General features: G+C 39.1%; 1 protein-coding gene across 2 annotated transcripts in view; it reads right to left on the minus strand.

Annotated features, from left to right (window-relative positions):
• AASS (aminoadipate-semialdehyde synthase) overlaps positions 1–24,451 on the minus strand; it is a 29,254-nt gene extending 4,803 nt beyond the window's left edge. The window contains exons 1-20 of one of the 2 annotated variants that reach the window (XM_026867026.1): positions 24,133–24,451; positions 22,793–22,969; positions 22,066–22,150; positions 21,341–21,408; positions 21,081–21,227; positions 20,005–20,083; positions 19,786–19,913; positions 19,470–19,618; positions 18,213–18,335; positions 17,953–18,064; positions 17,359–17,418; positions 17,198–17,265; positions 13,301–13,422; positions 9,338–9,467; positions 8,342–8,452; positions 6,957–7,065; positions 6,392–6,532; positions 4,388–4,555; positions 2,094–2,189; positions 26–141 (exon numbers count right to left, since the gene is read on the minus strand). In XM_026867026.1, coding sequence (XP_026722827.1) covers positions 26–141; positions 2,094–2,189; positions 4,388–4,555; positions 6,392–6,532; positions 6,957–7,065; positions 8,342–8,452; positions 9,338–9,467; positions 13,301–13,422; positions 17,198–17,265; positions 17,359–17,418; positions 17,953–18,064; positions 18,213–18,335; positions 19,470–19,618; positions 19,786–19,913; positions 20,005–20,083; positions 21,081–21,227; positions 21,341–21,408; positions 22,066–22,150; positions 22,793–22,969; positions 24,133–24,444 — 2,501 coding nt within the window. In that variant the 5' untranslated portion in view covers positions 24,445–24,451. Of the gene's footprint in view, positions 1–25; positions 142–2,093; positions 2,190–4,387; positions 4,556–6,391; positions 6,533–6,956; positions 7,066–8,341; positions 8,453–9,337; positions 9,468–13,300; positions 13,423–17,197; positions 17,266–17,358; positions 17,419–17,952; positions 18,065–18,212; positions 18,336–19,469; positions 19,619–19,785; positions 19,914–20,004; positions 20,084–21,080; positions 21,228–21,340; positions 21,409–22,065; positions 22,151–22,792; positions 22,970–24,132 lie in introns of those variants that run through there. The other variant, XM_026867036.1, reaches the window with a different exon arrangement.
• Positions 24,452–25,540: the final 1,089 nt, after the last annotated feature.

Genomic DNA, 25,540 nt, shown 5'->3' on the forward strand with positions numbered 1-25,540 from the left:
TTTAAAAATAACTGGAACATTTTACCATTCCACTGCCTCCAGCTGACTTTTGTCCTTTTCCAGTTTGCTAAAGACAGCTTCTTTAAGCACACGGTATTCAGCAGATGGCTTAATTCCAACCAGTTTGCACATGAGCTCTTTCTGCAGTAAAAGAAAAAAAAGTTCCTGAAGGCCTGACATCTGTTCCCACTCCTTTAAGTCAAGGTTTTGAGAACCAATTGCTCCACTAATCTAAGTTAATATCCAGGGCTTCTGAGAAGACAGGTTATGTGTATAAGGAAAGCGAGATAGTTTGAGATTTTTAACTGCAACGAGAATAGGGGTCATCTTTTACTAAAACACATTGTACCCCATCACTCAGCTGCTTCCCCCTACTTTTTGGTCTTATCCCTTCCTCTAGCAGTGAAGAAAGAACACAGAAATCTGCATAAACAAGGGACCACTAGGAGGATGTTAGGGTGAAAGAGAAGCCAACTGGAGACAGACAGAGATTCAGGAACTTAAGGATATCTTTCAGCTGGTCTAGAGATGGAGAATGTCCCTTTCAAAAGGAAGGAAACAGACAGATGAGATGAATAAGGCTCTGGCAATCCTGGGAATATTACCAAAAAGCCTTCTGAAGTTTTTTTGTGCATATCTGAAGGCCATTTTGTGCTATCGATGCTAATTATTGCTTGCTTCATTCACAGCAAGATAGATAATAAACAGAGCTATGAAAAAGACATGAAGCAAGCAAGTACTGTTTAGAAGCTCAGGTTAGCATATTTACAAGAAAACTAAAAACACAAGGCCGAGGAGATAAAAGGAAAGTACTAAGATGTAACAGCATTGCTGAGAAAAGGTTTGCACTGAGACTAAGGAGTTTATAGTTATTTTCACAGATTATATGACACTATATCTTTACTCACTGAGGCTAGAAGGACTGGAAATTCTAGCCATCTCTGTGAAGAAAATTTGAGGATATCAATATTAGAACTGAAAGTGGACAAAAATAATTAAAAAAATAAATTTCTAATCCATTTTATGATGCTGGTGGACCATTTTACAGTCACTGAAATGGACACACTGATGAAATGACAGCCCATAAACTCCTGAGTTTGTGAAGGTGGGAAGTGCTGTATGTTAGTCAAAGACAAGTAAGACTGGGCATCTTCACCTTGTGCTTTTTTGCTTTTGAGAACACTAAAGAACACTTGAAATAATGGCATCATCAGAAAAATACCATACTCTCCTCAGATCGTTACATAGCATAAACCTGGTATCTTTTTCCAGATTAATGCTAATAAAAGCATGAGGAAGAAAACAGGAAGCAGATCTGAATTTTGTTCTCCTGACTAATAAACAGTTACTTTTTCAGGCATTTGCAAAATGGAAGAAAAATTTCTTACAAGACAAACAGATCTGACAAGTAGTAAGCTAGTTGTAAATTCAGCTCTCTTTACACCATAGTGAAATATGAAATTCCCTGCTTTGCCCAGAGACAATCAAAATGTTGATTGTCAAATGTAACAGCAGCACATCATAGGAGTCATACCTTGGCTGAGATCAAGATGAAGTAAAAAAAAAAAAAAAAAAAAAAAAGCTTGTACAGAGTTTTAACAGAAAAAAAGATTTTAATATACTCATTTGGTCATGATCTCTTACTTCTGGATGCCCTAAAAAGTACTTTTACACTGAAGATGATCGGTCCATACAAATATGAACACTGCAGACACTGAAAGCTGAATTCTGACTAACAGAAAATTTAGGACAATTCATAAAAACATTGTATGGGTCCTCTGAGATCCTCTATATGAGTCCTCCATCTAGCCCAATGCCTTACTTGAAGCAGGAGTACCACCAGCACTCAATTCAGTCACAGCTTTGTCTACCTGAGTCCTGAAAGCCTCCAGTGTCAGAGACTCCAGAGTCTCTTTGGCAAATCTGTTCCAGCACTGTATTACAGTCCTGCTGAAGAAAATCTTCCTAATTTCCAGGAACAAAAATCAAAGACCATGATGCAGTACAAGATTCCCACTGCTAAGCACACCCAAGCCTAGCAATAAGAAAAACATTAATAAAACAGAGAAGGCAGAGTAACCAGAGTAACTCACCCAGGTGAGAGGTGGCGTGGTTGAGTTTAGAGAAGGATAAGGATCTGGGTTAATTAACCCTAGTTTTACAAAGCCTCCCATAGTTTTGGAGTATCCCTGAAATAAAAGGATAACATAGTTAAAAATAAAAATCCTTAGTTTGAATGTAGTAGTGGACACAACCACAGCAGCATTAAGCATTATTCCCATGGGAAGACAGTCACAGTAACATGGTGCCCATGGGGTAACTGCTACAGAGCAGTACCTTCCTCAGTCCCTCTCCACTCCTCCCCCTCCTTTTTCAATATCCTCTTTAATGACTTATTATTATTCTGCCATCAGTACTCCCATGGCAAGTAGCATTGGTTTGTGAGATCAAAGGGCTAAACTGGCCAGCACCAGTTCAAACTCCAGCATATCATTCCAGATGGGGTTTTATCAGCCAGCTGCCCCATAAAAAACCCTGCTGAATACCGAGAGCCCAGCACTGAACTCAGCTCACCCCAGTTTTACACCAGTGTGATTGTATGGACATCAGATAAACTGATTTCAAATATTAGAATCCTGTGTGTTTGTATCTTTCCTTTAGGAATATCAGAGACAACCAGCACAGCAGTGGAATGGTATTTAAAAGGCACTTGCAAAGGCTGCAATAGGTTGCACAACAAAAGAAGTCTCAACTGTTTTCTGCTTATTTTTGTTTGTATCCCATTAACACTCCCACACAGCTGCCAGATACCTGGAAACACTCACATGAAAGTGACGAGAAACACTGTTTAAAAAGCAGAATGGTGGAAAGAGGGCTAATTGTTATAGGAGCCACCTTCACCATCACTGTTAACAGCTCAGATGGCCTTCCAGCGAGATCCTTCTGTGACACCTCTTTTTAAACTGACTCCAATTAGCTATATGAACCTAATCTATTAAAGGGATTCTGAGATGTTAGCCTCCGCACTGAATGGATTGCTTTCTGCTCTGCAACAGAGCAGCAAATGCAAAGGACCAACACTAACTTCTGCCCTGCTCAGGACTATGTTCCGGCATGTAGGTACCACACAGGCAGGGGTATGGCAAGCTCTTCCACACTACCCTACCAACGTCACCCCAACCCAAAGCAATGGGCCTGCTTTGGGCGTTAAGAAAACAGCACTAACCACAGAAACATAATTCTTGCAGCACACTGATAACATCTCTTCGTGTCACCCTGACATCTTTGCTTTTTCTTGTGCTAACACTTACACAAAAGAAGAAAATTTTACCAGGCACCAAATGGAAGAGTAGATACTGTCCTATTAAGACTTCATGACGAAATAGATGCCTTCCACATATTTTTAGCTTCTGAACAAGAGATTGTATCTAGACTGACAAAAAGAGAGCTATTGCAATTTGTAACCCTTACTCCCCCACATCGGCCTTCCACCTTCCGTTGCTAAGCAAGCCTCCCTCCCTCCCAGAAATAAAGAAAAAAATCCTCTTGTATTGCAACAGAGGAATTGAGAAAGGACATATACATTCCTCAAGCCATGTAGAAAACAACAACCTAAACCTTAACTCAACAGACATATCACAATATCCATAAAAGCTTTTTCAAACCTTCAATATGGTTTTTAGGATTGTTCCTTCTTAATGTATAATGACGAACAAAATAATAAAAAAAGAAATCTGAAAAAAAAAAACCCCTATGTTTTGATTCTGCTTTGTGCACCTAACAAATGAAAGGAAGAGACTCTATCAGAAGAGAACCACATTTATCTCTTAACATTTTACTTAACTGACTAAAATATTAAAGCTGCTCAAGTTCAAGATTACCAGTTACTTAATGAAAAACTTTCTCAGTTTGATGGGAAAGCATAATTTTCTGTAAGATTTTTACATTATGTTTTTCATAGAAACACAAGCAAATTCAAATTTTTAGCAACTTTGAGAATAAATCAATTCTTATAAATATGTAACAGCAACACACATCACACGAACACATCAGATTTTTTTTTTAAATCTTCTATTGATCCAACACCAAATACAGAGCCAGAGAAAAAAAGAAACATAGATACAGACTATGAAAGCCAACTGACCAGCTGCCTAAACCAAGTGAAACTTATTTTTCTGTTTTGCAACAAACACCTGTTAAATAAACCAAGTATAACTACATGGAAAAAAATGAGAGAAGTGCTTTCAGTTACCTCTCAATTGGGATACTGGAGAGCTCATAAATAGCACGTACAGAGCTATAAAAGGCTGACTTTCAATCACATAGTTTTCTTGAAATGGCAGCATTCATCTCTTGAGGAAAACAATAATTAATAACAACAACTTACTCTGTATCTTAAGGTGCCTCTCAACAAAGTGTGAGCTGTCTGAATACCATACGGCTCAGCATATTTTGTACTGTCTCTGTTAGGAAAACCTTCAAGATTTAATCCGGGGAAAAAATCCATCGGAGTAACAGTATCAAGTAATGATCCTCCAGCTGGAATATTGATAATCTAAATGTTGTGAAAGAACAGCAGAATTATTTCAGTGCACTGTTATTTAACTTATTTTACAACAGAAAAGAGGAAGTATGCTCAAAATAGGAAGAATATGTGTAGTGTTTCTGGTACAAACAAAGGCCCAACCTAAATAAAGCAGATGCACAAGCCATTTAAGCATGTGCTGTATGGAAGAGCGTGCATTATGTCAGCCATTACTAATCAAAGGGCTAAAACACGCAACATCAGGTTCCCATTTCACTGATATTAGTGTAAATTTGGAGCACCTCCCCAGACTACACCAGTGTGAAGGGAGACTGCCCATAGGCTCCCTCCTTTTCGGTCAATTTTTTTTAATGGAGGAGAAGGCGGCAAATGTAAAGAGAAGGATGGGGTTTTGTTGTTTTATTTTTTTAAAGATTAAAATAAATCCAGTGATATCACAGTAATATAAAATGGCTGCCCATGTGCATCTTTCAGCTACAAAGCACACAGAGAATGCACCGCTGAAGAAAAACAAAGTAAGGTTGACTAGTTCTATTATCACTCCCAAACAAAGCCTTGAACCCAGCTTCCTTCAAGCAGCTAATGCACAGCTCTGCTATGCAGCATCAATAAAAACTCATTTTGTGACTTCTGAGCAAAGGGACAAGGTTTCCTTCTAGAAGTAAGACTAAAGCAATGAAGTCAGCAGCAATGCAGAAAGATCTTACTATATCTGTCAGGCAAGACACTAGTGGATAGGAATCCTGCACAACAGTCAAAGACAGCTAAGGATTTAGTGGCAAGGAGGAAAAATTGCACATTTTACGGACAAGCACGCATAGTGCTCTCATAATGGATCATTCATATGCATGATCTGATCTTCCCTAGCAATAGGTGAACCAGGTCAGAATTAAATAAGAAACATTTTCACATTCTCCAAGAGACCCTTTCATCTGAAATTTATGTGTTGTTGCTTTTTAAATAATGATCCAATGTACAGTCCCTGAATTTCTCCTTTCTTACTGCAGTAAGAACACTAGAGCACCAAAATGTCATGATAAAACATCTCAAAAGCTTTCTCAGTTTATCAGATCAAAAAGTTTAGACAATTAGCTAAACTTTACAGTAGTTATACATGGCAGCCTCCTTGACATTTGAAGAGCTCAGTAACTACTCTGAGCAAGTGGGAGTGATCAAACAGATAGGACTGGAAAGAAGAAATGTGATAATGGCTTGCAATGGCTTTGCACAAATCATTTATGATCTTTCCATAAAACAAATGCAGTGACATTTGCTAGGTTAAGTATACTCTAATGACTCCTGCACAAACCGCAAAATAGAGCTTATATAAAACTCATCAGTAAACAGTGTACACTCACAAAATACTCTCAGTGGGTTATTGGTATTACTGAGTGAACCATAAGAAAAAGAAATCAAGAGTTCTGCTATATACTGTGCAAGTACAGAATGAAGCTGTTTGGTTTACAAACGTGACGACAGAAAAGCAAGTAGAAGTATGCTCTCTCACCTTTGTTTCACAGAACCAAAGAGAGGGCACTTAAATGGCAAAAAACACAACAGGGATGGAAGCTGAACACAGAACACCAACTCAGTCCTGTGCTTCAGTCATTAGAACACGCTCCTTCTTTGCTATCAGTTGCCATACAGTAATTAATAATTAAGCTGGCAGCAGCCAGGCACTATCATGCTCCAAACACAGAATTAAGTAATACATGCAACTTGCTTAGGCAACTGACTGTCACTGGCTTGAAAGTAAACAGAGCACCATACAAATCCCAATCCCCTCCTTAACCTAATACCACCTTCTTAGTCTGGCTTTAAATGGAAATGTTAGGATTACTTCACCTCTCCATTTTTCAAATATGTAGCAGACTGAACTGTATTCAGCAACACTCCTTGTGGACTCCAGCTGAACTTGTATCTCAGAGGATTGTCAGAGTGCTCTGGAGCTGGTAGGCCACCACAGAAAGAAGTGTAGGAAACAACCTGTCAGATTTAGTCACAGGAAAGAAACAATGAAGAGCAGACAGACCAAGATGCAAACAGTACAGAGCTACCCTACAGAATTCCCATTAGTTCTTAAACTTTCAGTTGACATTATCCCCCAAATGAGCCAAATCATATCTACAGTGGACAGGGGAAACGAAAAGAATTTCACTGAGCAACAATGTCAAGGGGTCACACTGCAGGCACTGTCCTTAAAGGAGAGGAAACCAACACATAAACAGGGGCAAAGCCATCTTAGTTGATGGTGTCACCAACTGGATTAGTTGGCACCAAATTCCAAGCATCAGAAGTAGTAAGGTGTCCAGAGTCCATTACACATAAGTGACATGCCCAAAAACTAGGTGGTGCTAAAGGAACAACTAATAAAATCTCGGCAGAACTATGCACTACCTGCCAACCTTACCGTAGCACCAACTTCTTTAGCCTTGTCAATACATTCCATCGCCAACATATGGTCAAGACCAGGATCCAAACCCATTTCACTGATAACTGTAATACCAGCAGCTTCTACGCTAAAAATAACAGAAATGCAGAGCTGTAAGAATATTCACTATTAACGGGCCTTTTATTCAGGAACTTTGTCCAACAAAGGCCCAATGAACCTTTCCCAATACAGTAAATTCTGAGCTCTGACTGCAGCTTGTGAAAAAAAAAAAACCAGAAGATGTTTACACCTGAGCAGTGACAAATGTATAAGAGTCATTCTAGCCTTGGCTCCTCTTACTTTGCTGCAACATCTAGGAGCTGGTGGAAAAAGAAATTCCTATCCCACATTATCCTAGACAGTGCTATAATGCAGGAAGGTAGTAATGCAGAGGACAGCACAGAGCTAGTCATAATTGCCCTAAGCAGCTCTTGAGGGGGAAGAGAGACTGAAAAGCCTACTTTCCCAAATTACAAGCATTTGGGTTTTCTTTTTTTAACAGTTGCCTACACTCCCAGAGCAGCTTACTTATCACAAACTGAGGTGATTTATTTTATTTTTGAAATCACTTGTGTTTTGACAAATGAGAAGTGTCTTTTTTTTTTTTTGACAGCATGATATGACCTCTTGGCATCACAGCAAGAATGGAAGCAGAGGCCTCTAAAGCTCCGTCATCGCCTGCAACACTGGTTCTCAACCTGTCTGTCTTTTATCTTTTGTAGAGACACAGCATGTACAACTCTCAACCCACTCACTTGAATTCAATTCCTAATTTCCAGTATCATGACTGAAAGTAGCACCTAGATGAACCTCCAGACTCAAAACAACTTCCAATTATAAAATAAGTAGGACAAGAAAAACGTTAGAATAGTTAGAGATGTCACCAATTTGAGACTAATACAGCGGGCCTGTCCAGAAGTTGTCATGAAGGAGGATATTACTGTAGATACAATAAGCCGAGAATTAGTTTTTATTAGGGGAATGCAAAGGGCAAACAAGCTTGCTGTCACTGGTAGAACTGAACAGCCCAGCTGCTCAGCTTGAATATTAGCCCAGCTCAGACATCTTAACAGGTTTGAGAGGAGAGGGGAAGGCATAATAACATGGAATAAGATGGGACATCCAGAAAATATGTTCCAGCATTTAGAGCACTAATCTGCAGTATGCACTCATCTCTCTGCTCTGCCGCTGCCTCCACATGTAACTCTGGGGAAAGGTACTTAGTCCTCCATCACAGAAACAGAAGGAGAAAGAATGCAGAAAACAATAATTCACAGTAAGTATTGCACATGTAACAGATGGCAAAACATTCAAATACACTAAATAAGAAAGCAACACCAGGGATGTACTACACTCATACCTACCTCTCCTGGAGTTCCTTCATAGCTGGTGTTAAGTAGCTGGCTGTTACCAAGTTCACTTTGTTGTCAATACATTTCTTAGCAACCAAAGGATGTGCTGAATAAGGCAGCAAGCTACAAATGAAGGAGAATTATACAACATCAAAATCCAGCCTGTTACTTATGCTGTCACTGGAAAGTTGACAGCACACTCACAAATGTTTTTTGTATGCCTACAAAAGCTAAGTAAATGCAACAGTCATACCTGCCTTGCCCTGAGCAGTTTCATACCCACATAAGTGAAACACTACTCCGTCTGAAGAGCATTGTTGTATGCACTCAGAACAGGGCGCAGGACAATAGGGGAGTCATTCTTTAGACAGCATCTTCTGTCACACTTCTCTTTATAAAAAACAAACCACTGACCTCTTCTCAAGGCCACCTTCTAAACAGACACGCTGGAGGTTTGGAAGATGCAAAACTGTAAAACCATCCTTGAGAAAGCTTGCATTACAATGATCTTGCTGAAGTACTTTGTGAAAAGCATGCTCTACGCATAAAGGAAACAATACTCATGACATCTGTGCCAAAATGGACAAAATGGCAAGGACTACGAAGTCATTTCCTCCCCTGTTTCAATACCTGGAAAGATATCTTTCTTAATGGGATGTTAATGAGAAATGACCAAGATGTCAGAATTTTGCCTCCCCTTGCAAACATGCAGATTTAATCCCAGAAACACACACACTGGTGGATGCAACTGGCCCCTCACACTAAGAAGGCTGTCCACGTAACTGGTGAACAATTTTAAAGAGATGCTGCAGTCAAAGCCCCTTTGCAAGTCCTGATGCCATGCTGAATGAGAAGGCAGTTGCCAGTTACAACTTTTCATGCACAAATATGACCCTAGTTCTTGGGCATTAAGAAAAAAGTTAGCATGTTGATTTAGGTCCGTGAACTAGGAGAAAGAAGCAGCATCACTTAGGGTTGAGCCTGTCATGTATTATACAGAATTCTGACCTGATCACAAGGTCATGTTTCTTCACCAAAGAGGACAGCTTTTCCTCGTGTTTAATGACATCCATATGAACTGAAGTAACACTCCTGTATTTTTTCGTCAGTTGTTCAAGTTGTTCCTTCATGACAGATGCTGTTTTAAAAGGAAAGCACATCAACTGTTACCTAAAGATGAAGGTAAGACCAAAGCACTCCCATGTATAATTGTGGTTTACACCACCTCCTTCTTCCCAAAGAGAAACAGCTTCATGGATGTTTTCCTTTACTAACAGTTGAAGAGAAATCAGGCATAAAACACCTTACTTCCCCTAAAGTAGTCAATTTTATTATCAATTGTCAGTGTCAAGCCATAGCAGCTATAACTCAAGAATAACAATCTACAAATACTTGCTCTCAAAAGTAAAGAAACACTCACTGCTAAATTGTGTAACAAGAACAGACTTGTAATCAATTAGCAACCTTGAGGATGTACTTAAAAGTAACAGAAGTTTTAACTGCAGTTAAAACTATCAGCAGACTAGGTCCATACAAATTATTTATGCAAAACTAGAAGTCATCTCCCTTCTTTTCCACTTTAGCAAGAAGTAGATCTAGAATATGAGTACAGCACTGTTAAACCTATCTTTGTGCAGTAGGAGACCCCAGACCCCACAGGCTCACTTACATCACGTGCACATGTCCCCCAAGCATGGTTTTCTACAGCAGCACTGCCTACATTTGCCAGGTAACTGAGCACCCATATGGTGGGAAAACAGATAAACTAAACAGAAAGCAGCACACATTCACATCTGTTTGTTAGAGAGAGGGGGGAAAGTCTGCTGAATATATGCATCTCTTATGCAGAAATGGGTCACAAAAGTGTAATTAATTAGTTACAAAACCCCAACACTTTTATTAGAGGCTAGGCAGGGTTATGATCCACCCCAAAAGCACAGTCCCATGTCTTTAATTCTGACACCTCATAAAAACCTGTGGTAAGGTATATTCTAGGTTTTAAAACACATACATACTAGAGCTTCAATCCATGATATCTCAGATGAACACCTGCCACTCTGGTAAGTGTCAAAATGTACTGAAAACGACATTACAAAGTTTTCAAAGAACAAGTGACCAAACCACTGATGGAAGAACAAAATTAGAATCTTTTGGAATCCTTAGAAATACACTGTTATCTCAGATCGAGCAATAGATCAATTAAAGAAAGCGTTTGAAGGTGAAGAATGCAAGTAACAGTCACGTAAGAGGGGTGCTTGGATGCGTATGTTCAGGCTCGCGAAAAGTTTTAGAGAAAGATCACAAGAAAGCAGAAAGAGCTGTAGAAAGCACTTCTATTGATATAGGAGAAGGTGGCTCATCTGAACTAGAACAATAATCCTACTACATGAGGTCTGGGAAAAATAAAATAAAGATGACCATCAGAAAAACATAACAACAGCTCTACTATGCCAAATCAAAAGTACCACTAGCCCATTCAGACAGACAGTTTGGGGGTTGTTGGCTCTTTTTTTTTTTTTTTTTAGATAGAGTGTTAGTGGAAAAACTGTTAGGTGGAGGAAGTCAAAAGGATCAGACAAATGATAAACTTTAAAATCGAGAGAAAGAGAACCAAAGTTCGAGTGGGAACTCAGTGACATCCCACATACAGCACTATGAAACCAAGCAGCAATTTTTCTTTTCCTTATATATTTGGTGGACAACCACACAGTAGAGTTGATCCTCATGCTTTGATTTGAGGAGACGTTACCCCTTGGGTCTACCAACTCTTATTTAAATCAGTCATCCAGAGATTTGCTTGGCAGAACAAGGTGTAGGAGAAAACCAGAATGCCAGAAACTCTTATGCTCCTAGATGTATTAAATACTATTGGCATTCATGAGCTCATCAATTTGCTGGAGAAGCACTACACAACTAGAAAGGTATGGGAAAAAATAAAAAATAATTGTCTACCCCAGAAAGTGCATTTCCTTGCAGGTTTGCAACCTCATGTGAAACAGAATAATTAAATAGCATTAAAATAGGAAGAGGTTTTGTTCCTGCTTTGACTTTCACATGGAAATACAGAAGAGGCATGCCTGGTCCTTTCCAATTCAATGAAATACTGTATTGCATTGACTCTTGAGGGAAGATAGCAATGGGAAAATTATATGCCCAATGTGTTTTAAAAGTAAACTGGGTTTGGATTAGCATCACCCTGCTGAAAAACAATCATTTTTAATTAGTGCAACAATTTACCTTAAGGCCTGAAGTATTTTAGGCACATATTTTCTCCTGGTTTTAAAAATGGTCACTTCTCTAACATGGCCAATTAAATGCAGAGGTGAAGTATTCCATCAGTTTTTGATGGTAGTAGCTGTTTCTGCAAAAGCACATACTACTTCACTGAAAAGCAAGAAGCTGACTAGAAGTCCAAGAGGGGAAAAAGTCCAAAGATGAAAATTTATTTTTCACGCTGTGCTTGGTTTAAGCGACAGGAAAACCTTAACTAGTTTTAAGGTCTTGAAGTGTCCCAGGTCACCATGCTGTCAGCACAAGGACAGCAATGGGAACACAGCCAGGAGAAAGGAGTGGGAAATGAAGGCAGCAGGTGGGGCACAGGGGCTTTTAATTCTCTGTAAGCCTGTGCTCCTAATTTAGGGCCTTACTTCCTTATGGTCTTTCCAAAGTCAATAGGAAATAAATATTACTAGAGGGTGATTCTCTGTACCCCACCAACCAACTTGTGCTGAGGGCAAAGAGGTAGGCAAAATCATCTCAAAAAAAAGTCTGGGACCATGAAGGTTTCCCAATTAAGATTTTCACCATTTGGATTTAAAGTGGTGTAGTCTAACAGTAGGGAACTAAATGTGGCATTGTGATGTGCATTTTATGCTTTCTTCATCTACCTGCCTAATTTCAAATATTAGACAAGTAACATCTTTGTGTCTCTTTCCTTCTGAGCTTTTTTTTTTTGGTGTGTGCTGTAGGAACTGCATGATTTTAAGCTACCCAGATAAAAGGCACCTGCTGTGTTTGCTCAGTGTTTGCTTAGCAAAACAGATCTTCCAGTTCACCTGGTTTCCCTTACTGCTACTGTATTGCAGGGATGAGATGCAGCCTCTGTACTAATGAGGGGATGGACACTGCACACTGCTGTAATTCTTCACCACACCAGGCAGTGTTAATAATACAGCTTCCTTCAGAGTTCCCTTCTCTCTACTAAATCTTTTCCCAGGGGTTAAAAGTACTATGGTACTTTTACTTGCAAAGGGTAGCAAAAGCAGCCAAGTATGAAAGTAGCATGAAGAGAAAAAAAACAAAACAAAACAGCACAATAACAACAAAATTCAACAGAAATACAATGGTAAGTTTTAAAGGAAACCATTTCCCAGCAAAGTATCTTTCAGACAATACAGCCTGAGTTTTAAATCTGAAATCAAAGAATCAGGGTAAAGTTATCATCGAGGGTACAGAAGAGTGTTTCTGAGATACCCAGCCTGATAAAACCAAAACAGAGGAATAAACAAGCAGGCATATGGGGATGATGGGAAGGTCAGAGTCTGAAGGTTTACCACCACAGTACTGGTTATACTAACATCAGAGGTTTCACTCACACAGCTGTCTAAAAAAACCAATTTCATCTTCTGGTTGTGTGAGGCTGAAAACACAGCCAAGCACCAACAAAAGTGACTAGCTACAAAACCAATTCCAAGCCCAAAGCAAGTTAAAAGGAAAAATACTTCTAATTTCCCTATAGGTTACACATGCAACAATAAACTTTTAACGTGGCTATATCATTTTCAAATTGATTATATAAACTCAAAATGCTCAGAAAGTGATAAAATCTTTTGGGGCTGTTCATAATAACAAAGATTTTCTTTACCTGTTCTCAGAATCAGATCTATGCACTACTCATGAGAAAGGCTCTGCCACGCTAGCAAGTTTAAACAAGACAATTTTTCAGTGAAAAACAAGCAAAGTTTTACATACCAACTGTGATGTCAACATCAGAATCTCTAGTGAGATACTCAAGTACAGGGCCAGAAACATAGCCAGATCCGAGCAATAAAACCCTCTTCTTATTACCCATCTTCAGTGATTGGGCATATTCCCTAGGGGGTGTTACAGGCAAAATTAAAAACCACACAGAAGAACAAAACTGTAAGATGATAAAGCTAACAGAATTAGCATGTTTTAGTAAGCCTACAAACCAAGAGCTCTATTCAGACCGAGTCAAGATCTTAGCTGTCTAATCCAAGACTGACTAGTACTGCTTCCATTCTTCTGCTGAGTAACTTCTAGTTTCTTTCCTCCGATATAAACATGATCAAATCCATCAACATCTCCAACGCTTCTCCAATTGCTACTGGCTGTTCAACAAATTTTTCCTCAGTTGTCACTGTGCTTTTCCCAATAGCCAAATTACTGTAACCCGATCACTTGAAAACCACCAAGTGTCAGAAAGGGATTCCAGACTCTGACTAGCTCCCTTTACATCATGAGTAACTGTTAAAGTATACAAAACCATGTTGGTGAAAGTGTATTTTAGTTCAATTATACTAGGTTCATATTAGTCCATCATAGGAACACGATAGTCAATAAAAGTCAAATAAAAGTTAATGCCCAATCAAGAAATCTTGTTTGCAGACAAGAACTCAATTTGAAAATCATCACAGTGTTTCAACCAACCTTCTACTACTCTCGTAAATAAATTTAAGCTCTCCTGCTGACTTTCAATTATAAAACATATTCACAACAGATTTTGCTTTTCTTTTTGCCAACCACAGTAACGTAGTTCAGCAGTTGCTTAAATATGTTCTCATAAATATATAAATTTTAGTAGGAAAACGTATTTTGTTTTTCCTTTTAGCTTAAATTTGCATTCGGTTGTAAAATTAGGATTGTAAAACTGTCTAAAGTGTCATCACTGTGCAGATAAAAACTATTTAGCAAATTAAAAATATTTTCTTAAAGCACTTTGCTGCTGTTTAATCTAATTCATGGAGACTGAGGTTTGGCTTTTCTACCCCAAATCCTGAAAACAAATTTCAGGGTAAGACGGGAAACTACGTAAATTTATAAGCAAGTTCCTCAATTTCCCCTTTATCTACGGAGAGTTTACACTGGCACATATACTTCATTGTGGATTATGCCACCGAAAGAATGCTGACCTCTGGCTGACAAGCTCATGTCCACTTTGCTTAAAGCTGTTGACCTTAGGAGAGGACTAAACATATGTCTACTAAATAACATTTGGTTCAGACCTTTTGGGGGCTCAACGCAACATCCATAAATCAATTTTCAGTTGTATTTTTTCAGTTCAAAACCTGCCAAAATAATGAAGGATGGTGTTGCAGCCTGCTAGAACAATAACTAATAGCGTGACAAGAGTAGTACTGCATAACCTAAAGCATAGCATGAAGTACCCGACCACATCTGGGGGAACAAGGCCTCAAACAATAGCATTGAAAGACTACCCTGAGTGAAGTGAGTTAAATCAATACCAAATATGCCTATATTATCTGTCTGAAGCACATTCCAGCCTACTGTGTCTGAATATTTGTAAATCTTAAATTACTCTCCAAAATTCCAGATGTTTCGTACTCCATTCCTGCACTTTCAGGCTTAATTAATTTTTTTTAAGAAGTCATACTTTTCAATTCATTAAATCTGAATGAGATGTACCAACATATCACCTCTCTATCTAAATTATTACTATAGATTACTGTACATTTTGACTTCGTACAAGTTTTACAGATTTTGTTTTCTTAAAAAAGTTAAACCATTATTTAATCCATCCACATAAACCCTCCTAAGCCCATCATATCCCTTCATATGACAAACCCAACGACATTCCTTCTCCTCCTATCAATTCTAATAGAACATCTTCTTCCACAGCTACATCCTCATGGACGAGGGAGGAGAAAGAATTCTTCTCTACCCTTTACTTATATGGAACAGCAGTGGTACGCAGGAGCTTGGAGCAATAGTGTTAACAAAAGGGAGACTTCTTATATGAAAGCTGGATTTTGCAATCAAACTTCTTAGCATATTTATTAAAAACTTTTCCAGTGTCTAGAATGAGGTCCACATTTGGATCAAATGCAGCATGTCTGCCCTAGGACAGGAACAAACATTAAGCTTCCAAATGACCCATCAAGAGTGGGAACAGAACCTATACAGACCCAGAAAAGAACATTTCAGATTATGCTTATTCTCTATATACAAGTTTAAATAATACAGTTCTGTTAATCTATGAACAAATAACAGTAATACTTAGAGGTCCATATTGTTAATGGGCTATGCCATTGCAGCTGTGAATGAGGAACCGGGAGCAGGTATGAAGCAAGTAAAGGTGAAAGAATGGAGATAAATTCAGTATATCAAAACTGCTCCTGCATTCTAATGGCACCAAAGACGGTTCAGTTTATACAGTCTGGCAGCCCTATGTTGGTTCATGGACTTCCATAAAGTATAAACAGTCTAAATAGAGCCCTCAGAAACTAAACTAGACACATCATAATACTTTGTTAGAGTAATAACACAAGCCACACAATTCCTACAGGCTCTAAACAAGAGCCTATCTCTAGCTAAACCATCACACCTTAAGCAGTAAAATCCCTGCTTTCATTTGCATTACCTCTAAATTTTGCAAAGTAAAGGAGGGTATTGTTAGCAGGTCTTGCTTTTCTGACAGCTAAGTGAGCAACACCAATGAAAAACTGAACATCGCATGCAACACACAGGTCTGCAGAAATATCAAAAATCTACCAGAAAAACCCCTTGGGAGTGAAGTCTCTGGATTCTCAGGATAGTTCACACAAGACTATGCAAGTGATTATGGAGAAAGCAAAAAAACCCACCATATCATCATGCTGTGTGAGGAATAAGAAAATGTGTTACTGAGACAGCTTCTTGAGGGGGTGTACCAAATGGCACACAACAAAAGTCACTGTGAGCAGAAGTCTGAGAGGCAAACAGCATACTGCTTTGGGTGGAAAATGCACCTATAGTTCATCACGTGCAAGTTCATAACTAGAACTCATGAAGTTCCCAAAGGGAATTGGAGTAGTTTGGCATGCAAAAGTCAACACACTATGCTTTTAGTGCATAGCATGTGCAGTGCTTGTGGTCAGACCAATTTCAACTTTTACACGATATACAGTGCAGCTGGCATTGATGACAAACACGAAGCCAGAGATACCCACTTATTGTCAAATTAACGTTTTTCATAGGTAAACTATAGGTGTTTGTTAATAATAGGGAGCAAGGGGAAGAGAAGGGATATTCAGGTTATTTATACTGTTTTAGCTAAATCCACTCAGTGCTACTTCTTTCATGTTACCACTGGCAGATAACTACTGACACAGGGTGTGGATGAAGTGGTAGTTAAAGCTGTAGCTACAGGAATATAATGAAAATCTGAGAGTCTTACAGAGGCTCCTAAATACATCCAGTCACAGAACAATGCCATACAACACAGCACTTGAGCTATACTAGAGGAAACTGGATTCATTAGAGACCCTTCTCCTTTCAGCCATTCCTTTCAAAGGATTGTATGTTATATCCATTTTTAAAGGCCAAGGAGTAACAATACTACTGGTACATGGCTGTTTTCTGACTGGTAAAACAGTTTTCATAATGTATGAAAGAAAAATGACTATATTTTCAACTTCAATATAAATTACTAACAACACATGTTAATGATTTAGGCAATGTGCATGAAGAAAGAAGGAAATCATCAAGCTAAGAGACGTTTAGACACAGTGCAATGTAATAGTATTCCACCAAAACACAAGAGGAAATACATGCAAAAGGGGAGACAGAATGCAGACAAGCTTTTTAAAAAAAACTGAACCAAATAAACTTTAAGAAACTATACATTACCTGCTCTCCCTCAATTTCTGGATATATTTATACTTAGCTGTCAGTGAACCATTGGATGCAATCACTGCCTATAAATACATGAAACAAATTTTGAGCATTTTTTGCACCTGTATGTTTTAAAGCAGAGGAAGAAAAGCAAAGTGCCAAACTGCAAAACTTACATCTCGAACAACAGCTGAGTAATTCTGGCTTTCAAGAGGTTCTGAGCCTTCTGACAGCAGCTGTGGAGATAAGTTACTTCAAATCAGGTCATTTTATTCCCCATAATTTTTTTTTTCAGAGTAAAACATCAAGATTTTAAGCAACATTTAAATGCATGCATCAATAACAACATCTTGTGTATCCGATATTCTCTTGGCCCTTACCAGTGTCATTTGACCTTTATGAAAACATGCACATTCTAACAGCAGTCTGATTGTGAGTGACTGTTGAGTGCCCCAAGAAAATCTGATTTAGACCTCTACTGCAGGGTCAAGAAGCAATGAACTACCTGCCAGAGCCTGTTTCCTGCCTACAGAAAGTGTTCTTGACAAATCCCCAAGACATCCAGGTCACTAATGTCTCATTCACATGTTGCTTTTTGAAAGTACTGCCTCAAGACTTAAAAAACTTTTTTTTTTTTTTTTTAATGTACAAAGTCAGTTATGTTCTACAGCAGATTCTTTCTGAATGTATACAGGAGACCAGAAAAGCAACAAACAAGCAGAATGAAGTTCGTGTCTTCCGCCTTCTTGTTGGGACACATAAGACCTTACCATCTCTTCAATGTATGGGAAAAGCATATCACCAAAGTACTCTGTTGCTTCTATAGGAAGCTGTGCTGGCAGATTGTCGATGGTACACATCAGAATCCCAGAGCCTTCAACACTGAAAGAGAGAACACAGCTCTTCTAAACTACTTCTCCTTGGTACCTGAAAGGTATCACCTTTCGTGTTTTAAAAATCTGACTTTGCAATTTAATGTTCCACTGTACAAATTACAGAGGAAAGCAATAAAAATTAAAGGCTCTCCCACCTGTCATGAATAATATGCTGGTCAGCATCATACATGCAAAATGGACTGTCAATTGTTGTACACTCCGTCATAAATTCTATCGATCCCCCAGTGTCTGCTGAAATGTCACATATTGCCAGAAGTCTAAAGCAATTAAACAAAGAAGACAAAGGAATAGAGCATTATCCAAATTACTAAAAAACATAGGTATAGAAGATAACAAGTGAATGGGAAATAAAAGAAATGTGAGAAGATCTATCAGACTTGTAGTTACATTCATCTTAACCAATTTAGAAGTCAACACAACACAAACAATGGGATCCAGAAACTAATGGAAATCCAGCCCTACTGTAGTCATAAGATTTCAATTCATATCAACAAGATCTGTATTTCATGTGTAACTTCTCAAAGACCAGAATCCACTGATCCATCATTTTTTCTCTGTACTCCATGTGCTGCCAACACCTCCCATTCATTATCCATCTACCAATTCTCCTGAACAGTCACAGGGCAGTCCTGCACTAGATTAACTTCATCATCATAAAGGGAAACATAAAGAAGCGGCTGTCTCCTTTCAGTTCACAGATAGCTGGTGCAGGTGGAGCGTTCATTAGCCTAACTCACTACCTCTGGCTCCACTTAAATTATTTGTCATGTGAGAGAAAGATGTCAAGAGTGGGCAGAGAAGAGACAAAGATGTGCTTCCTCACTGTATCCTCCCCAAATCCATCCCCAGACCTGTCTCCCAGAGAACTATTACACAGGGCTGTTAGAGAAAGGGTGGCTCCCACCTACACTGAAAGGAGACTAACTCCGGATTTGCATCCCACACTCCATCCTTAAAGCTATTCAGGGTTGTGAAGGATTTCCACTACCTGCTGAAACAGTTATTGAACTCATATAAGTCAAATGACAGGGTAGGAAGAACTTAACCAACAAATTCTCTTCAGGCACAGAAACTTCTAGCAATAATGGTGCAGTAGGTACATTTCCCAGATGTCACACTATCTGTATTGATTCAGCACAAGGATCAATGGCAGAACTACCTTTGCAGAAAGACAGCCAATACCTGTCAGTCATTTGTACTGTTATGTTTTCAAAAACTCCAAACTGTGAAAACAAGACTGCAAAGCACAACAAAACAAAAGCAGAATCAATGGGGCATTGTGCAACACTCAGGGGAAAAACATAAGAAAGAGAACATCTGGTGAAACTGCCCAACATTATGACTTAATCATGGTGCTGCAGAATTGTTACGAGTGAACTGAGGTGTCTTACTTGTGTGGTAACTCAGGACAGCCCTCTGTTGCACCAGCAGCAGATCTAACTGGCACTAGCAGGTTCTGAGCATCCTGTCGACTTAATAAGCGAGGAGTATGTTGTTCCCAGTATATGCCATTAATTAAACAAGTTGTGTAGGGTGCAATCTGCAAAGAAAATCAGAGATGCCTGATGTTCTCATCTAGTACCTTAAGAAGTTGAAAGCACCTTGTCTAGTGTTTTAAATGAATGCTCTCAATCAATGGATATGCAAAGGTGTAGTAACTACCAATGCACAGAAAACCTTTCATAAAAGAACAGAAGAGATGCTCACATCCGTGTTAAAGCGAGAAGTGTAAAGTTCTGGATGTTTATCATAGTCTACTGGATCATAAAGTCCATCACGTTTCCTTACAAGATGATGGTGACGACTTAACACTGTCCCATAGACTTTTCTGAGGTCTGAGGTTAAAAAAAAAAAAATAAAAATTAGCTGTTATACTTGGACAAAAAAGGGTTCAGTGTTTGCAATCACTTTATTGTCACAGCATACCTCCAGATCTGGAAACTTCCTTTAACTCATGTGGTTCCACAAACTCACATGGGAGGGCATTGAACATTTCTTGAGCACCCTGTAAACCATGAAGTAGGATTCAGAATGAGCAGAAAATATAAAGGTAGTGTAACACTGCTCATCTGGTGTGTGAAAACAAATATAAAAATGCCACACACAACTTGACAGTACTGCTAGAGAACATCTTCAGGGATGTACAAAGTGTTTCACACATACCCCGACTTAACCCAAACAAAGCCACCTGGGCTCTATGTACAAGGAATTTACATAATTCCCCATTATTGCAGTACGCCTGACCCATAACCCAATGCCTCATTTATATTTCTAATGGCAGAGCTGGGAGGCCTCAACTCAGCCACAAAGATGGTTTTGCTGCCACTCTGAGGAGCAGTTTCTTTTTAGGGAAGGCCCCTGAAGCCACTACTCACCAGCCAACCTGTTCTAAGAGCAAAGAATTTCAAGATGACTTTCCCAATGAGCTGTGATCATAGAACAAAGGCCTTTGAGACATGCCATCCTTTTGTCCAGAAAGCACACATTTACATAGGCAGTGATTTCACTTTATAGCTGGAACCTACTTAATCCATCCAATCTTTCTTGCTAAAACCAGGGGTAAGCCTTTTCCCCGTGTCATAGAAAATAGCTCCACAGTTCAGCACTTGTAAGCCAAGTTATAAAAACAGATATAAAAACTCAGCATGTATTAGAAAAAACAACTCTTTAACCCCTACTTTAGGGGGGGAATCCAACATACCTTGGGAGCCCAGAGTCAACAGGGAGGAGAGAGTGAGACAAAATTCATGCATGTGGAAAAGGAGAGAGGAGCAGTAAGACCCACTTTTCATGACAAGAAGTTAGCATGATCAGCCTTGTCAGGCATGATCTCATCTTAAACACATTAGTTTAAGGTACTTAAAATTTCTTACTGACTAAGGAAAAACTGAAGGCCAAGCAAACAAAATGAACCCATCAACTCATTTAACCTGATATGTATCAAATGCCAACAAGTTCTATTAAAAATAATATAGCATTTCTTCTTGATGCAGAATTCTTACCTTAGAAACATTACCAGTGCCTGTAAACACAAATGTTAAGGGCCCAACTGACTTCGGCATCAATCCCAGCGAAATTTCATACCCAGCATCCCGTACTGCCTGCACAGCCTGACTGCTATTCCTGTAGTTATGTGCCATCCCAATGTGCTGAAATCAAAGACAAAGAACTCACAAGATATTTTCCATATTCAAATTCAGATAATTAGCAGATGCTTCATTGTCATTTTGCTAAAGAAAAATACATACACATGTACTCTTACCATGAAGGGAGTGTGATGTCCCAGGGCTAAAAATCGTAATCCCAATCCATGTAGAATGTTGATCATTCCTATTGTTAAAAAAAAGAAAAATCAGACCATCAGTGTTAATTATGAATATGCATGGTTAAAATCTACATAAGTCTACATAAAACCATAAAAGCAGAAATTCAGTAGCAGGTCATGACCTTAAACCTGCTCTTAGCCCACTTAATGCATTTCAGCACTGTTTAATACATGGATATCCTTTCATGAGATGCATCCACATGACCAGATTCCAAAGAAGGAGACAATAAAGAGTCTCCTGAAGAAACAGAGTTGAAGTTCAATAGAAAAGAATGAGAACCATGCCTCACAAAAATCAGTGTAAATGGTTAACAGTGACAAACAGATGTTCAAACTCACGGGACTGACAGCAGCTGTTTTTTTCAAAAGCCTGTTCAGTTGATCTCTTGATATTTAGTCTGATTTGGATTAGTTGAATAGACAAATGGGATTTCAGGACAACATCAAATAGTAGATTTGCCAGGAATCTACAAGACTATCTGACATGTAGTCTCATCAAAAGTAGGGAGCACAAAACAGAATGGAAAAAAAGCTCTTAAAAGCAAGAGTTAAAAATGTAGTTAAAAATGCATTGCAAGCCTCAACTTTGAGGAAACGTAGACAACCAAAATTTTTACAAGAAGTTACTTGTTGCAAGCCTGCCTTTACTTTATGCACTATACCTGCTACACCAGCCCACTTTCCAAAGGCCACAACTCGCATTCCTTTATGATCAACCATTTTTTCATAGTCAAACAGTCGAATTTCCTGAAAATACATAGCAAACTGAGTATTAAAATTTCAAGTGAATGCAGTCAGTGGCACGTTGCTCTCCCAGGAACTACTTTTTCATATACCTTTGTCATCCTTCATGATAGAGGCTGATGGGCATGTATTAGAAAGGCAAATAACTCATAATAAGTATTAAAAAACCCACCTAGATGTTGCATTAAATTTTAAAGAGTCTCTGCACTGCCAGTGCAGTCTTGGCACAGAGCTCCCAATAGGCCATTCCAGCTGCTGCAGACCCACTCACATTCTCTGCCAAGGGGCTGCTCATTTCTCAGTAAACTGGCTGCCTCCCTCTGTAATGACCAATACACACTCTAGCTTAGTAACTTTCCAACAGTCCTTCATGCTCACACAGCATGAACCTCTCCTGAGCGTACCATAATCACAACACCTCTGCCTTATGCACAAAAACTGAGTAGTACTGCAAGCACGACATCCTCCAAGCAAGAAATACTCAGCTCCAGGAAAGGATACTAAAAACAATCCTCATTAACGATCTACAAATATGCATGCTGAAAGTAACCATACTAGGTAGCAAACTTTTGATCACACTTCAGCATTAAGTTCAGTTTCCACCCCATGCTAACAGCCAATTGTCTTCACTGTGACACAATTTACCTGTCTTAGAATCTCATCCAAAAGGGGCATGTTTGCCTCTTGGGCTTTAATAGTGTGAGAGAAGAAGGCATAGTTCTTTTTAGGGATTAATTTGTCCTCTGGAGGTCTCTTCACACCTATTATCAGAGAAGCCTCAGAAATATCTTCTTGAATAATGCCACCTGCTTTGACGTAATCCTATGAAAAAGAAAAATCAAAGTGAATTCTTCTGGTTTTTTTCTCTATTCAGATCTCAGCACATATGCAACTAGACAGAGGACAAATAGATAATTCTACAAAGCAGAAACAAGTTACTGCATGTGATACATTCATAAACCTCTTTATGAAACGGGGTATCAAATATCTAACTGAATTTCCATGCTAATATCCTATTATACAAGGCCAAAACATAATTATGTGTTAGCAAAATCCTTCATCTTAAATTCACAGATGACAAAAAATATATATTTTACTACATTTAAAATATAGTATTGCAACAATGAACTGTCATTTGTAACATTTTGAAATACTTGGAAATAACTGTAGAGAAATCTGACAAATTAATCCAAAGACTGATGACATGTGATTTTATAAAATTGTATATGACTAAGTCCAAGCTGAAGAGCAACTTCTAAAAGAATGTTTTTCCATATCAAAATTGATTTCTGTTTTCCCTTATCTCAAAAACATATTAAAATTTCAGCTTTCGGTATCATAGTTGTGTACCTAATGTGATCTGTGCTTTGGTGAAAACCAGCACCGTGCCTTAATTAAAAGGTGGTTATGTGCAAGTGATCACTAATTCCCTACTTATGTTTCAATTTTTATCTGTTGGCTCAGATACCTTACAGCAGAGTACTATTGCTGCTACAAGAACTGTAAAAGCTCTCAGCCCTCAATCTCACAGAATTAAAGAAAAGAAAAGAAACCTCTCTCCTCATTTTACATGAGGAATGGGACTGAAGTAGGAATGGGATTCACCAGCCTCATCCTCCTTCTTTTTTTTTTAAAAAAAAAATATGCTTAAAATACTGTCTGCATACAAACAGAAGACAAAACCACCAATGTTAAATGAATTCCTAACTTTCTACTTCAAGACCACTCAAAACTTCTCCAGAGACGATGAAAGGGCAAGAAATCAATAAAAACGCCTCCAAAAACCCATGAGTGTGCCAATACTACATTAAAAGGCTAAACAAACTACTCCTTTTTCTTTCGACGAGGACACAATGACTTCTCATTTAACAACAAAATTAGTAATATGTTTTCTCTTGTATAGCCTTTGAATAGTATTTTTTCCCCGTACTATGGTTAATAACTGAACTACAACTTTGCTTATCTAAATCAAAATGGGACTTTACCTTTTCATGGATGGCTCTCCGGTTAGATGGCTGCACCAAGACCTTGTATCCCATCTGTGTCAATTCTTTAACATGCTTTGGTGCTAGAGGTGCTCTTCTTTCCCACGCATTAACATCTTCTCTCCTGATTGCCAGCACAGACTTACGATGGTGCCAACACTTAGCATGATGGAATGCACACCTACCATTTGTGTGACTAAAGGCTCGGAGCATGGTAAAGCCTAATGGCAGCAAAGACAAAGTAGTAAAATAATACATGTATATGTATGCTTCAAACACAGTTTGTGCAAAAGTTCTGGTCTCCTTTAACATCTGCTGTAAAACACAAACTGGATACTTTATACTCTAGTTAGACCCTATTTTGGTGAGACATTAATTTACTTTCAGTGTACTTTGTTGCATCTCAGTTTGGTGCGGTGTTGTTACAGAAACTAATTGTTTGCACTACTGTAAAGGAAGGCTTTTAAAGTGTTTAACGTACCAAGTTTTTAGTTACACGGCTTAAAAAGCATGCTGGAAACTTAAAAATGCTCTTCAGCATGCTAAAAGGATCCTTAGAGAGCATATCAGTACCTCAAAAACAGAGGAAGCTCTGTCACACAGTCACTGTTACTGCACACTAAAATATAACGATAGGAGCAGTTCATACCAATGCACGATACCTCAAACCCAAGCCTGCAATGAAGCAAACTTCCCTCACACAGAGGAGTTCTACATGAAGAAAAATGCCGCTTTCAAGAGGGAATGAGCTGCCTTGCATTGACAGCATGTGAGGGGAAATGAGAGCAGTAAGCAAACATTCCCTGTGACCTCTGGCAGGCCAAAAGTTCCCTCCCTGTGTATGCTCAGGCTTAGCCAAAGAGACACTGATATCCTGTCGTAAAAGTGAAAGTAACTTTAGAATTCAAAGCCTGCAGAACTGGCGAACCTTGTCTGGCCTCCTCAGCACGCTGGCTGACCCAGGGAGCCCAACTGCACCAGTTCTTCATCACCCACGCTGTGGGAAATGTTCCACACAGCTTCTGAATTTCACTGGGACCGAAACAGTGCTGAGCAATACAGCAAAGGCAACAAAAATAACAAAAAAAAAAGCGCGTTTGATTACCGCACACAATTTGAATGCGATCCTATTTCTAGAGTGAGTTTAATACACTCACACGAGCAACTTGTGCCTCCACGTACTACTCAAGACTGGCGCTGCCAGAGCGTTTCACCACCACCCCCACTCCCCCCCCGCTGAGTCTGCAGCTGTGGGTCTCACAGGGCCCCTCCAGCCTCCCGCGAGGAGGGGCGACGCGCGGAAGGAAAAAAAAAAATAAACCGTCATGAGAGGCAGGGAGAGGCGGGGGAGGCGGGAGAGGCGAGCGGGCAGGGGCAGAAGCGCAGTGAGCAGGCGGCACCGGCCGCA

Source organism: Athene cunicularia, assembly GCF_003259725.1.
Source record: "Athene cunicularia isolate RWA chromosome 1 unlocalized genomic scaffold, athCun1 chr1_part2, whole genome shotgun sequence".
Lineage (NCBI taxonomy): Eukaryota > Metazoa > Chordata > Aves > Strigiformes > Strigidae > Athene > Athene cunicularia.